The 15000-nt window shown below is 41.4% G+C and overlaps 3 protein-coding genes across 3 annotated transcripts in view; 1 reads left to right on the top strand and 2 right to left on the bottom strand.

Moving 5' to 3' along the window:
- The window catches only part of CIAPIN1 (cytokine induced apoptosis inhibitor 1), a 347450-nt gene that overhangs the window by 111885 nt on the left and 220565 nt on the right, over positions 1–15000 (top strand). The window lies entirely within an intron of this gene.
- The window catches only part of LOC137628910 (uncharacterized protein CG3556-like), a 230091-nt gene that overhangs the window by 189046 nt on the left and 26045 nt on the right, over positions 1–15000 (bottom strand). The window lies entirely within an intron of this gene.
- On the bottom strand, positions 9492–10345 carry LOC137628696 (ovarian abundant message protein-like). The gene is made up of 2 exons (XM_068359846.1): positions 10237–10345; positions 9492–9964 (listed from the first exon to the last, which is right to left on the bottom strand). The coding sequence occupies exons 1-2, from the start codon at positions 10343–10345 to the stop codon at positions 9492–9494; spliced, it is 582 nt and encodes a 193-aa protein (XP_068215947.1).

Raw genomic sequence — 15000 nt, 5'->3', positions numbered from 1 at the left:
CCCTTCAGGACAGGTCCAGCGTCCTGGTTGTAGCCATTGGGACAGCTCTGACCCTGTGCAGTCATCGGAAGACTGCTCGCCGCCTAAACAGAAGCGTAACACGGGCTCCGAGAGTCTTAGCTTAGGCAATGTTTTGCAGTCACAGACGTTACCATCGTCTCGACCCGCTCCCACTCCCGTTGATCCTAAATGGGTTGTCCTGCAGGATATGCAGAGTAAGCTTGCCTCTCTTATGGAGAAGTATACTGCTGAGCAGGTTCACGATGATCCTCGCCGTTACGCTAATCGAGATCCTGGCCGTCAGCCGCCCAAACGAGCCTTTGCTCGTCCTGTTGACGTTGACGTTACAAAGTCACGTCAATCACGTGACTTAGAGCCTCACTCGATGCAGTCCCGTGTTGACTTTCAGCCGCTTGTGGACGTTCAGCCGCTGCCGCATGCTCGTGTTGACGTTCAGGACGTTCGCCAACCAGCTAAGTTGACTTGTTTTGACGTTGAGCGTCAAGCACCGCAGTCAAGAGTTGTTTTAACTGCTCAATCTAGGCAGTCAAGGCAGTCTCGAGTTGACGTCGAGCGTCCTCCCGCTCCTGTTGTTGTTGCTAGTCAGTCCGTTAAGCAGTTACATGACGTAGCGTCCTGGACAGCTACTGATGCTTCTTTGCGTGTGGACTCTGCTTGTCAAGCATTGCCACCAAGGCAGGTCTCTCCCTTGCTTGAGACTCATCAGTTGTCGGACGAGGGTCCTTCAGATGAGGGCGTTGCTGATCCTCCTCCTAATGATAGTCCTTTGGACGTTTTATCTGATGTAGAAGAACCTAAGGCTGTTCAACCTTCGATGGATTTTAAGAAGATCATGATGATTTTCAAGGATCTTTTCCCAGATCATTTTATTGCTGTTGCTCCTCGTTCACCTCCGTCTGAGTTTGCGCTAGGCTTAACTGCTACCAAGCCTGCCTTTACTAAGCTAGTGCTTTCTCGCTCTTCTAAGAGGACTTTACGTCTTCTAGGTGACTGGTTGGTTACCAGGAGGAGTTTGGGGAAGACGGCCTTTGCCTTCCCACCTTCTAAGCTTGCTAATAGATCGAGCGTCTGGTATGACACGGGAGAAGTTCTCGGCTTGGGAGTCCCTGCCTCTGCCCAGGGTGACTTCTCAAGCCTCGTAGACTCTCCCCGTCGCCTGGCCATGAGACGCTCGAAAATTTGTTGGTCCTCCTCGGACCTTGACCATCTCCTTAAAGGCGTATACAGGGCCTTTGAAGTTTTTAACTTTCTAGATTGGTCTTTAGGAGCATTAAGTAGGAAGATCTCGTCTGCTGACCAAGATGTATCCTTAATTATTATGTCCTGTATGGACAAAGCCATCCGCGATGGCTCCAATGAGCTTGCCTCCACCTTTACGTCGGGAGTCTTGAAGAAGAGAGAAACCCTTTGCTCTTTCCTTTCAGCAGGAGTTACTCCCTGTCAAAGATCGGAACTGCTCTTTGCTCCCTTATCGGCTGCCTTGTTTCCACAACAGCTGATTAAGGACATTGCTGCTTCTCTTGTGCAGAAGGACACACATGACCTGATGGCTTCTTCTGCTCGCAAGGGAGCTCCTTCTTCATCCTTCGTGGCGAGACCCAGAATCGAGACTCCTGCGTCTAGGTTTATTCCGCCCTTTCGTGGCAGAGCTCCCAGTAGGGGAGGCTCTCGTGCCGAGGGAAAGAGAGGAGCCAAGTCCTCCCGTGGCAGAGTCTGACTGCCCACGTCCTCAGACAGCGGTAGGGGCCAGACTGACCAACTTCTGGCAGGCCTGGGAGAAGAGGGGTGCAGACCAAGAGTCTGTTCTGTTGCTCAAGGAGGGGTACAAAATACCTTTTGTACGCAGACTTCCTCTAGTAACAGTTCCCATAGACCTCTCTCCCAGGTATCGAGAGGAGTCAAAGAGACAAGCTCTACATCAGGAAGTGTGTCTGTTGCTAGAGAAGGGAGCGGTGGTGAAAGTCTCGGACCTTCAATCACCGGGGTTTTACAACCGTCTCTTCCTAGTCCCAAAGCATACAGGAGGTTGGAGGCCAGTGCTAGACGTCAGTGCGCTCAACGTTTTTGTTACGAAAACAAAATTTACGATGGAGACCACGAAGTCCGTCTTAGCAGCGGTCAGAGGGGGAGACTGGATGGTCTCTCTCGACCTGCGAGATGCGTACTTCCACATTCCTATACACCCGGATTCCCAACCGTTTCTGAGATTTGTTTACGGGAATGTGGTGTACCAGTTTCGAGCACTGTGCTTCGGCCTCAGTCCTGCTCCTCTCGTGTTTACGAGGCTCATGAGGAATGTGGCAAAATTCCTTCATCTATCGGGAATTCGAGCCTCCCTGTACTTGGACGACTGGCTTCTCAGAGCATCGTCCAGTCATCGCTGTCTGCAGGATCTACATTGGACGTTGGGTCTGGCGAAGGAGTTGGGACTTTTGGTCAACTTAGAAAAGTCCCAACTGATTCCATCCCAGACGATTCTATATTTGGGGATGGAGATTCGCAGTCTAGTTTTTCGGGCTTTTCCGTCTGCCACCCGAATAGAACAAGCCCTGCTCAAAGTCCGACTCATGCTGAAAAGAGAACGTTGTTCAGTAAGGAGTTGGATGAGTCTCGTGGGGACTCTGTCATCCCTGGAGCAGTTTGTCTCGTTAGGGAGACTTCACCTTCGCCCTCTCCAGTTCCATTTAGACTCTCACTGGAACAAGAGCAAGACTTTAGAGGCTGTTTCAATCCCGGTCTCCGAACCAGTAAAAGCATGCCTGAACTGGTGGGACAGCAACATCAGTCTGAGAGAGGGTCTGTCCCTAGCAGTCAAGAACCCAAACCACGTGTTGTTCTCAGACGCGTCGGATTTGGGTTGGGGTGCGACTCTGGACGGTCGGGAATGCTCGGGTCTTTGGACCTCAGTTCAGAAGAGCATGCACATCAACGGCAAGGAGCTATTAGCAGTCCACTTGGCCTTGATGAATTTCGAGTGCATTCTTCGAAACAAAGTGGTAGAGGTCAATTCAGACAACACCACAGCTTTGGCGTACATCTCCAAGCAAGGAGGCACTCACTCCCACACGCTGTACGTGATCGCAAGGGACCTCCTCATATGGTCAAAAAATCGAGACATCTCCCTGTTGACAAGATTCATCCAGGGGGACTTGAACGTCTTGGCAGACTGTCTCAGTCAGAGAGGTCAGGTGATCCCCACGGAATGGACCCTCCACAAGGACGTGTGCAAGAGTTTTTGGGCGACTTGGGGTCAACCCACCGTAGACCTCTTTGCCACCTCGTTGACCAAAAGGCTCCCAATCTATTGCTCACCAGTCCCAGATCCAGAGGCGATCCACATAGACGCGTTTCTACTGGACTGGTCTCACCTGGACTTGTATGCATTCCCACCATTCAAGATAGTCAACAAGGTACTGCAGAAGTTCGCCTCTCACGAAGGGACAAGGTTGACGTTGGTTGCTCCCCTCTGGCCCGCGAGAGAGTGGTTCACAGAGGTACTTCAATGGCTGGTAGACTTTCCAAGGAGTCTTCCTCTAAGGGTAGATCTCTTACGACAGCCCCACGTAAAGGGATCTTCATCAAAGCCTCCCCGCGCTTCGTCTGACTGCCTTCAGACTATCGAAAGACTCTCAAGAGCTCGAGGCTTTTCGAAGGAGGCAGCCAGAGCGATTGCGAGAGCTAGGAGAGCTTCTACCATCAAAGTATACCAGTCGAAGTGGGAAGTCTTTCGAGACTGGTGCAAGTCAGCATCTGTGTCCTCTTCCAGTACCTCTGTAGCCCAAATCGCAGATTTTCTCTTACATCTGAGAAATGTTCGCTCCCTCTCAGCATCTACTATTAAGGGCTACAGGAGCATGTTGGCTTCGGTCTTTCGACATAGAGGCTTAGATCTTTTCAATAATAAAGATCTCCAAGATCTCCTTAAGTCTTTCGAGACCTCTAAGGAACGTCGTATGGCAACTCCTGGATGGAACTTAGACGTGGTCCTAAGGTTCCTGATGTCAGACAGGTTTGAGCCATTACAATCAGCCTCCCTGAAGGATCTCACCCTCAAGACACTTTTCTTAGTGTGCTTGGCTTCAGCTAAAAGGGTCAGTGAGATTCATGCCTTCAGTAAGAACATCGGCTATTCCACAGATAAAGCCACATGTTCACTTCAGCTTGGTTTCCTGGCCAAAAATGAACTGCCTTCTCGTCCTTGGCCTAAGTCATTTGATATTCCTTGCCTGTCAGAGATCGTAGGCAACGAACTTGAAAGAGTACTGTGTCCAGTTAGAGCTCTTAAGTTCTACTTAGCTCGTACTAAGTCTTTACGAGGTAGATCTGAGGCCTTATGGTGCTCAGTTAAGAAGTCATCATTGCCTATGTCAAAGAATGCTTTGTCATATTTTATCAGATTTTTAATCCGAGAGGCTCATTCTCACTTGAGTGAAAAAGACCGTTGCTTGCTTAAGGTTAAGACACACGAAGTAAGAGCTATAGCAACTTCCGTGGCCTTTAAGCAAAATAGATCTCTGCGAAGTATTATGGACGCTACCTTTTGGAGAAACAAGTCGGTATTCGCGTCATTTTACTTAAAAGATGTCCAGACTCTTTATGAGGACTGCTACACACTGGGTCTATTCGTTGCAGCGAGTGCAGTAGTGGGTGAGGGTTCTACCACTACATTCCCTTAATTCCAATATCCTTTTAATCTGTCTCTTGAAATGTTTTTAATCTTGTTTTTGGGTTGTACGGAAGGCTAAGAAGCCTTTCGCATCCTGGTTGATTTGGCGGGTGGTCAAATGTCATTTCTTGAGAGCGCCCAGATTAGGGGTTTGATGAGGTCCTGTTGTATGGGTTGTCGCCCTGGATACTTCAGCTCCTGGGAGTCTTTCAGCATCCTAAGAGGATGGCTGGGCTTCGTGAGGAAAGCAGACTAACAAAGCAGAATAATCGTCAAAGTCAGCTTCCTTACCAGGTACCTATATTTATTTGGGTTTTGTTATATTATAACTGTCAAAAACTCTAAGCATATACGCCGTAAACTGTATTAATACTGGTCTCTACCCACCACCATGGGTGTGAATCAGCTATTATATATTCACCGGCTAAGTTTAATATTTAAAAATGATATTTTGATTATAAAATAAATTTTTGAATATACTTACCCGGTGAATATATAAATTAAAGGCCCCCCCTTCCTCCCCGATAGAGACCCAGCGGGATGAGAAGAACTGGAGCTGTTTACATGTATATGCGGTATCTGGCCGATAGTTGGCGCTGGTGGGCACACCCGCAACCTTCATAGCGATCGCTCACGAGTTTTTGTGTTTTTTCTGTCGAGCCGTCCGAGACGTCAGCTATTATATATTCACCGAGTAAGTATATTCAAAAATTTATTTTATAATCAAAATATCATATTTTCACATATATTTTATTTTCACGTAGACTGTTTCGTATATCTTAACAATGTATTTGCATCAGCATAAGATGAATCCATTTTCACCAGTCCTATCTTAATGACTTTGAATGTGTCTAATAATTTCACTTGAAAGTCTAACACATTTTTTTTTCCAAAGAAATTAATAGTTATTTTAATCATCATCATCATCATCTCCTCCTACGCCTATTGACGCAAAGGGCCTCGGTTATATTTGGCCAGGCTTTTCTATCTTCAGATCTTAATTCAATACTTCTCCATTTATCATTATCTACTTCATGCTTCATAGTACTCAACCATGTAGTCCTGGGTCTTCCAACACTTAAAGTGCCATGTCGAGCCAAGCTCAAGCTTTGGTGAGCTAATTTCTTTTAGAATGCGAAAAGCATGCCCAAACCATCTCCATCTACCCCTCATCATGATTTCATCCACATATGGCACTCGAGTAATCATCTAGTCTTTTTTTTTCAATATATTATATTGCTGTGCGTAGTCAACTATCTCTACCAGCAGGTGTGGGGATTTATTTTGAAAAAGAATAGATACCATTAACTTGAAATTCACTTCAATGTCAGTCTAAATTCAAGTGAAAATGAAGTCTTACGTAAGTTATATCCACTGTCATTCTAACTTAAAGTCAAAATTAAGTCTCAAGGAAGTTATATCCTTCTCATAACATCAAATAAACTTCTTTGGCACCAACGAACGATCACCCAGAAAGACGAAAGAAGAACTTATAAACTACAAGTAGAGAACTTAAGGGTGTAGATATAAGTACTGGAGATGGCTTCATTACTGTTGATGCCCGAGATAGTTTTTCCTCATTTTTGGGAGAATTTGGTCCCAGGAGAGAGAGAGAGAGAGAGAGAGAGAGAGAGAGAGAGAGAGAGAGAGAGAGAGAGAGAGAGAGAGAGAGAGAGAGAGAGAGCGTTAAAAGAAAACTTGTCGATGAATCTGCTGGAAAAAACTCACTTACCATTGTGGCTGACGTATCGTGTACAAGAGCATTGCCTGACGAGGAAAGTTGAAATTAACTGTATTCGTATCTTGATAAACCTAGTCACAGAGAGAGAGAGAGAGAGAGAGAGAGAGAGAGAGAGAGAGAGAGAGAGAGAGAGAGAGAGAGAGAGAGAGAGTGTGTGTGTGTGTGTTACAATGATTTTGGATATCTTAATGACTTAGTAGTCCATATGCAAGGACTCCATTTGCTTACCGTATTCAGTGGAGACAGAGACAGACAGACAGACAGATAGACAGACACAGACAGACAGACAGAATAAAACCAACTGTTAATTAAATTGTATCAGCATTCAGACTAATGAGTATTGAGATTAAGGTTCCAATATGAAGAATATGTAATAATGATCTCTTTAGAGAGAAACTCATCCATTTTCATCCTATAATCTGATTGATGAGAGTTATCTTGTCCAACCAATCAGTGATCAGGAAACTTTTCCGAGCTAAAAGGGCACCCCTGCGAGTCGTTGAAAATGCGCCTCACTAAAAAAGAATTGACTATAGTGGTAAGAAGAGAAATATGGTCACTTGAGAAAGCACAACTTCTGGACCTATAATTGAACTTCAGTCGTTCAATCATGGCTTTATTCCTCGATGGCTGCTTTTGCCTTCCGTTCAGAAAGAGTTCCCACCAAAACCTCATTTCCCGACCCCCCTCCCCCCCTTCTCTTTGATGGAGTGAAATGCTTGAAGCCACCTGGGGAAAATGTTCGTTTTCTGGGGAAATATTGGGAAGCGGTATTTTATCCCCCCCCCCTTTCTCTCTCTCTCTCTCTCTCTCTCTCTCTCTCTCTCTCTCTCTCTCTCTCTCTCTCTCTCTCTCTCTCTCAACTATTTGTCTTTCACTCTCTCAAACTTGGTACTCTCTCTCTCTCTCTCTCTCTCTCTCTCCCTCTCTCTCTCTCTCTCTCTCTCTCTCTCTCTCTCTCTCTCTCTCTCTCTCTAACTTGGTACTTTTCTTAAAAGGATCTCTCTCTCTCTCTCTCCTCTCTCTCTCTCTCTCTCTCTCTCTCTCTCTCTCTCTCTCTCTCTCCTCTCACTTTGTACTTTTCTTTAAAAGGATCTCTCTCTCTCTCTCTCTCTCTCTCTCTCTCTCTCTCTCTCTCTCTCTCTCTCTCTCTCACTTTGTACTTTTCTTAAAAGGGATCTCTCTCTCTCTCTCTCTCTCTCTCTCTCTCTCTCTCTCTCTCTCTCCTCTCTCTCTCTCTCTCTCTAACTTAGTACTTTTCTTAAAAGGATCTCTCTCTCTCTCTCTCTCTCTCTCTCTCCTCTCTCTCTCTCTCTCTCTCTCTCTCTAACTTGATACTTTTCTTAAAAGGATTTCTCTCTCTCTCTCTCTCTCTCTCTCTCTCTCTCTCCTCTCTCTCTCTCTCTCTCTCTCTCTCTCTCTCTCTCTCTCTCGAAACAAAGAATCCAACACGACTTTATTTAATCCGCTTACAAAACGAACTGGAAAATAAACAGCAAGGAAGTCAGAGTAAACACGACGCCAGGGATGACGTTCAAACAAACATATATAGTTTGTTTGTCTTTGTGGGGGTTTTTCGTTTATAAAAATAATCAAATTAAGCTAAAAGAAAATTTGACTTTAGCTCCCTGTTTGCATTGAACGAATATTTTTGCTTGGCCTTTTCCTCTTCCGTTTTAGTGTCTCGCTTTATTTGCTTATTTTTCCGTTTGTTAAAACAAAACATGTTAGATATTGTACAATCATCTCTGTCTTGCTACTCATACACAGATGATCTTAAAAGAAATTTTCTAATGCCTACATTTATCTAAACATCATATTAATCAAAGTCTAAAGGCTGTCCATCTTAGTGGTATTTGAATGTATACTTTTTTGTCTTAAAGAAAATTCTATTTAAAATCACTGCTCTCTCATTTGATTACTCATAATCCATTTTGCATTGTATCCAGTGTGGTGTTCTAAACCTAACATTTTTAACTGTTTATAATCATTCAAATCATATTTTTATCTTGTCTATCTGGTATATCCAAAAGAACAAAAAAAAACTTTTAAATGGTACACAGAATGAATTATAAAGTTTTTTTCAATAATCTTCAGAATACTTCAGAGACATTTTTCTTAATATTACAGGGTATCAAATCAATTTAATTTTCTTTTGTTAACAGGGAACTAGATTTTTAACTTAGGAAGAGTTTGAAATAAACTTTTAATACAGTGAGGCCTTTTTGACTCTTTACTTAAGTCTCTGGCAAATGATTTAAAGATTTCAACAGGATCTCTACTCAGATGTGGAATCAGGACTTTAAATGGAGCTGTATCTAGTTGAGGGTCTATGATTCCCAATGGATCCATGAGGATCTATGATTTCCAAATGGATCCGAATCAAAATGATGTATGAATCCCAATAGATTCGAATCTACTTGAGGATTTATGATTCCTATGGATCCGAATACACGAGGATCTATGATTCCGAATGGATCCAAAACCACATGAGGATCTGATTCTCAATGGGTCCAAAACCACTTGAGGATCTATGATTTCCAATGGATCCAAATCTACACGAGGATCTATGATTTCCAATGAATCTGAATCCAGATGACGATCTATGATTTCCAATGGATCTAAATCCAGACAATTATCTAAGATTCCCATTGAATCCGAATCCAAATGAGGATCTATGATTTCCTATGGATCCGAATCCACACGAGGCTCTATGATTCCCAGTGGATCCGAATCCAGACGGCAATTCATGATTCCCATTGGATCCGAATTCAAATGGGGATCTATCATACCCAATGGACCTGAATCCACACGTGATTTATGATTCCAAATGGATCCGAATCCAGATGACATAAAATTCCCAATGGATCCGAATCCAGATGACATAAAATTCCAATGGATCTCAATCCAGATAAGGATCTATGATTCCCAATGGATCGGAATCCAGATGATGATCTATGATTCCCAATGTATCTAAATCCAAATAACAATTTATAATTCCAATGGATGTAAATCCCAATGAAGATCTGATATTCCCAGTGGATCAGAATCCAGATGACTATCTTAAACTCCCAGTGGATCAGACTCCAGATGACTATCTTTGACTCCCAATGGATCTGAATCCAGATGACTATCTATAACTCCATATGGATCAGAATCCAGATGACTATCTATGACTCCCAATGGATCTGAATCCAGCGGAGGATCTATGATTCCCAATGGATCCAAATCCAGCTGAGGTTCTATGATTTCCAATGGATCCGAATCCAGCTGAGGTTCTATGATTTCCAATGGATCCGAATCCAGCTGAGGTTCTATGATTTCCAATGGATCCGAATCCAGCTGAGGTTCTATGCTTCCCAATGGATCCGAATCCAGCTGAGGTTCTATGCTTCCCAATGGATCCGAATCCAGCTGAGGTTCTATGCTTCCCAATGGATCCGAATCCAGCTGAGGATATATGATTTCCAATGGATCCGAATCCAACTGAGGTTCTATGATTTCCAATGGATCCAATTCCAGAGGAGGATATGATTCTTAATGGATCCAAATCCGGATGAGGATATATGATTCCAATTGGATCCAAATCCACATGTGGGTCTATAATTCCCAATGGATCCGAATCCAGATGACGATTTAAGATTCCCCAATAGATCAGAATGTAGATGAGGATATACGATTTATAATGGATCTAAATCCAGATGAGGATATATTATTCCCAATGGTTCCGAATCCAGATGAGGATTTATAATTCCCAATGGATCCGAATCTAGATGAGGGTTTTGATTCCCAGTGGATCCCAAAGCACCATGTGGGTTCATGATTTCCAATGGATCAGAATTTAGATGAGGATTTATGATTCCCAATGGATCCAAGTCCAGAGGAGGATTTATGATTCCCAATGGATCTGAATCCATATAAGGATTTAGGATTCCCAATGGATCCGAATCCAGATGAGGATTTATGATACCCAATGGATCTGAATCCAGATGAGGATTTTATGATTCCCAATGGATCCGAATCCAGATGAGGATTTATGATACCCAATGGATCCGAATCCAGATGAGGATTTATGATACCCAATGGATCCGAATCTAGATAAGATTTATGATTCCCAATGGATCTGAATCCAGATGAGGATTTATGAATCCCAATGGATCTGAATCCAGATGAGGATTTATGAATCCCAATGGATCCGAATCCAGATGAGGATTTATGATTCCCAATGGATCTAAATCCAAATTAGGATTTATCATTCCCAATGGATCCGAATCCAGTTGAGGATTTATGATTCCCAATGAATCCAAATTTAGATGAGGGTTTATGATTCCCAATAGATCTGAATCCAGCTGAGGATCTATGATTCCCAATGGATCCAAATCCAGATGAGGATTCATGATTCCCAATGGATCCGAATCCAGATGAGGATTTGATTCCCAATGGATCTAAACCAGATGAGGATTTATGATTCCCAGTGGATCCCAAATCACCATGTGTGATTATGATTCCCAATGGATCAGAGTCTAGAGGAAGATTTATTATTCCCAATGGATCCAAATCCAGATGAGGATTTATGATTCCCATGGATTCAAATCCAGATGAGGATTTATGATTCCCAATGGATCCAAATCCAGATGAGGATTTATGATTCCCAATGGATCCAAATCCAGATAAGGATTTATGATTCCCAATGGATCCAAATCCAGATGAGGGTTTATGATTCCCAATGGATCTGAATCTAGCTGAGGATCTATGATTCCCAATGGATCCGAATCCAGATGAGGATTTATGATTCCCAATGGATCCAAATCCAGATGAGGATTTATGATTCCCAATGGATCCAAATCCAGATGAGGGTTTATGATTCCCAATGGATCTGAATCCAGCTTAGGATCTATGATTCCCAGTGGATCTGAATCCAGCTTAGGATCTATGATTCCCAGTGGATCAGAATCTAGCTTAGGATCTATGATTCCCAGTGGATCTGAATCCAGCTGAGGATCTATGATTCCAAATGGATCTGAATCCACATGAGGATCTATGATTCCCAATGGATCTGAATCCACATGAGGATCTGATTCTCCATGGATCTGAATCTAGATTCTGATTCCCAATAGATCCTAATCCAAATGAGTATTTATGATTCCCAATGGATCCAAATCCAGATGAGTATTTATGATTCCCAATGGATCCAAATCCAGATGAGTATTTATGATTCCCAATGGATCCAAATCCAGATGAGGATTTATGATTCCCAATGGATCCAAATCCAGCTGAGGATTTATGATTCCCAATGGATCCAAATCCAGAAGGATTTATGATTCCCAATGGATCCAAATCCAGAAGGATTTATGATTCCCAATGGATCCAAATCCAGATGAGGGTTTATGATTTCCAATGGATCTGAATCTAGCTGAGGATCTATGATTCCCAATGGATCCGAATCCAGATGAGGATTTATGATTCCCAATGGATCCGAATCCAGATGAGGATTTATGATTCCCAATGGATCAAAATCCAGATGAGGATTTATGATTCCCAATGGATCCAAATCCAGATGAGGATTTATGATTCCCAATGGATCCAAATCCAGATGAGGATTTATGATTCCCAATGGATCCAAATCCAGATGAGGATTTATGATTCCCAATGGATCCAAATCCAGATGAGGATTTATGATTCCCAATGGATCCAAATCCAGATGAGGATTTATGATTCCCAATGGATCCAAATCCAGATGAGGGTTTATGATTCCCAATGGATCTGAATCTAGCTGAGGATCTATGATTCCCAATGGATCCGAATCCACATGAGGATCTGATTCTCAATGAATCTAAATCTATACTCTGATTCCCAATAGATCCTAATCCAAATGAGGATCTATGATTCCCACTGGATTCGAATCCCCATGAGGATCTATGATTCCCAATGGATCCAAATCCAGATGAGGATCTATGATTCCTAATGTGTCATTCTTTATATTCCGAAAATTAATTAAATTCCAAAATAACTTCATAACCCTGCAATGATTATATGTATTTTCAGATTATCGGTTTTTTTATATTTCACTTTGGTATGGAGTAAAATGAACTCTCTCTCTCTCTCTCTCTCTCTCTCCTCTCTCTCTCATCTCTCTCTCTCTCTCTCTCTCTCTCTCTCTCTCTCTCAAACACACACACACACACACTCTCAAATGTACAGGTTATCTAATCCTGATACATGTTTAACTCTTTTCACCCATCCCATAACACACACTCTCTCTCTCTCTCTCTCTCTCTCTCTCTCTCTCTCTCTCTCTCTCTCATCATAAAACTTCGTTTTTTTTTCATTTCATTCATTTTCCCCGATCGTTCTCCGTATATTCTGCTTACATGCTGCGGGCAAAATTGGAATTAATGTTAGAAGCGCGTGACAGTTTTTAAGCCGTTCAATTTTATATATAAATATTTGTGTATCTGTGTTTATGTGGGTATACGAAAGAATTATCAGATATTATGAAAAAAAAAAATACATGAATTTTTTTCTTAAAATATATGAAGAATATGTAAATGTACTCTACTGGAATTTTAAATGAAATATGTGGAATCTCAATTTGTGTTTTCTTAATGCATGAATAGAGAAACTTATTATAATTTGCTAGCTGGAACTACTCAAATACTAAGGAAATCATTTTGCTCTGCTAGCTGGAAAAACTCGAAAGGTTAAGGAAATCATTATGCCTTGCTAGCGGTTACTACTCAATTACTAAGGAAATTATTTTGCTCTGCTAGCTGGAAAAACTCGAAAGGTTAAGGAAATCATTATGCTTTGATAGCTGTTACTACAAAAATACTAAGAAAATCATTATATTTTGCTAGCAGGAACTACTCAAATACTAAGAAAATTATGGTTTGCTAGCTGGAAAAACTAAGAGGCTAAAGAAAATCACTATACCTTGTTAGCTAGGAAAACATGAAGGCTAGCGAAGTCTTTATAATTTGCTAACAAGGAAAAATGGAAAATTAAAAAAAAAGAAAAAAAAGTCTTGTAATATCATTCCTGTTTTTTCAACAACTCAGAATATTGAAAAAAATCATTATGCATAACAAAATGAAAATGGGTATTGTTCTTTTCAAAGAATAATCATTGCTATTGCAAACGTCAAGATGATTGTTCATCAGTTCACATTGTGTTCACTTCAGCTGAAATTGTCAAGAGATAATATATTCCATTCGTTAGCACGTACAAAGGATTATATTTTGAGCAAATGAGCCCAAAGAAATGATATCCTATGTCAGCTTTTGAATAATTTCATTATTATTCCTACCGTGGAAATTTCGAGATGAATTTAAAATCCCTTTGATATTTGGGTAGGCTAAATGATATGAATAAATAGTTACCATCTAAGTGGAAGAAAAATTCACAAAATATACTTTTATGATGAAAAGAAGCAGATTAATAAATCATTTATTTTCCAACGTCTGAATGAATTTATTAAAATATGTTTTTTTTTCTTCCCTCTCAGTTGGCTGGGAAGTAACAGTGCCTTTTATCATGGTAAACACGATAAGGAAAAAAATGTTGTTTAAAAGGAATATGATTAAAAAGTAAACATGTATTTTAATAACACTAAAATACTCTTGTTTATAATTACAGAAAATGAATTGTATTCAATATAATTCTTAGAATAAAAACATCGTGTTCGGATAAGATATTAGAATAAACGTTTCAGAATAGTATATTTAAAAATAAGCGTTCAAGGTATTAAAACTTATTCATGATAGTATAGTAAAAAAAAAAAAAAAACATTATTCCACATAAGACCGTAAAATAAACATCTTCAGAATTATACTTTTAAAAGAATAGTGTCTAAAGAAACGCTTCAAAACAAAAGAAGTGTCTAAAGAAACGCTTCAAAACAAGCATACTTTTGCATGCTCAAAATAATAAAATCTATTCATTTCCAGAGAATACCTTGTTAAGAGAGCAAATTATACCAGATCCTCTTTAGGAATAAACTCGCAAGTACAACCTCCTTGGTATCCTGAGAGAGGTCCCCTCGACAATAAGATTTGCTGGCTAATGACTATGTGAGACTATTCTAAGTCCTCGCTTCTGGTACGGCTTTTGTCATGACACGGACAATGCAGCCTTTGCTGTAGAACTGGAAGAAGCGTAGTCTCTCTCTCTCTCTCTCTCTCTCTCTCTCTCTCTCTCTCTCTCTCTCTCTCTCTCTCTCTCTCTCTTCATGTCCGTTCGACTTTCTTCAAGGGACTTTTGGGGCACAAGGTCAGTCTTTTATTGATAATGATGCATGAGTTTAGCCTGAATTTCCAACTCTCTCTCTCTCTCTCTCTCTCTCTCTCTCTCTCTCTCTCTCTCTCTCTCTCTCTCTCTCTCTCTCTTCATGTCTGTTCGTCTTTCTTCAAAGGGACTTTTAGGACACAAGGTCAATCTTTTATTGATAATGATGCATGAGTTTTAGCTTGAATTTCCAACTCTCTCTCTCTCTCTCTCTCTCTCTCTCTCTCTCCTCTCTCTCTCTCTCTCTCTCTTTCGTCTGTTCGTCTTTCTTCAAAGGGACTTTTGGGGC

Source organism: Palaemon carinicauda, chromosome 36, assembly GCF_036898095.1.
Source record: "Palaemon carinicauda isolate YSFRI2023 chromosome 36, ASM3689809v2, whole genome shotgun sequence".
NCBI classification, from domain to species: domain Eukaryota; kingdom Metazoa; phylum Arthropoda; class Malacostraca; order Decapoda; family Palaemonidae; genus Palaemon; species Palaemon carinicauda.
This window is presented reverse-complemented; position numbering and strand designations above follow the sequence as displayed.

Coding starts and splice junctions, on each gene's coding strand:
- LOC137628696 (XM_068359846.1), bottom strand. CDS start 10,345: ATGGATTCAGATCCATTGGGAATCATAAATCCTCCTCTGGACTTGGAT. Junction 9,965..10,236: donor GGAAATCATGAACCCACATG/GTGCTTTGGGAT, acceptor GGATCCATTAAG/AATCATATCCTCCTCTGGAA.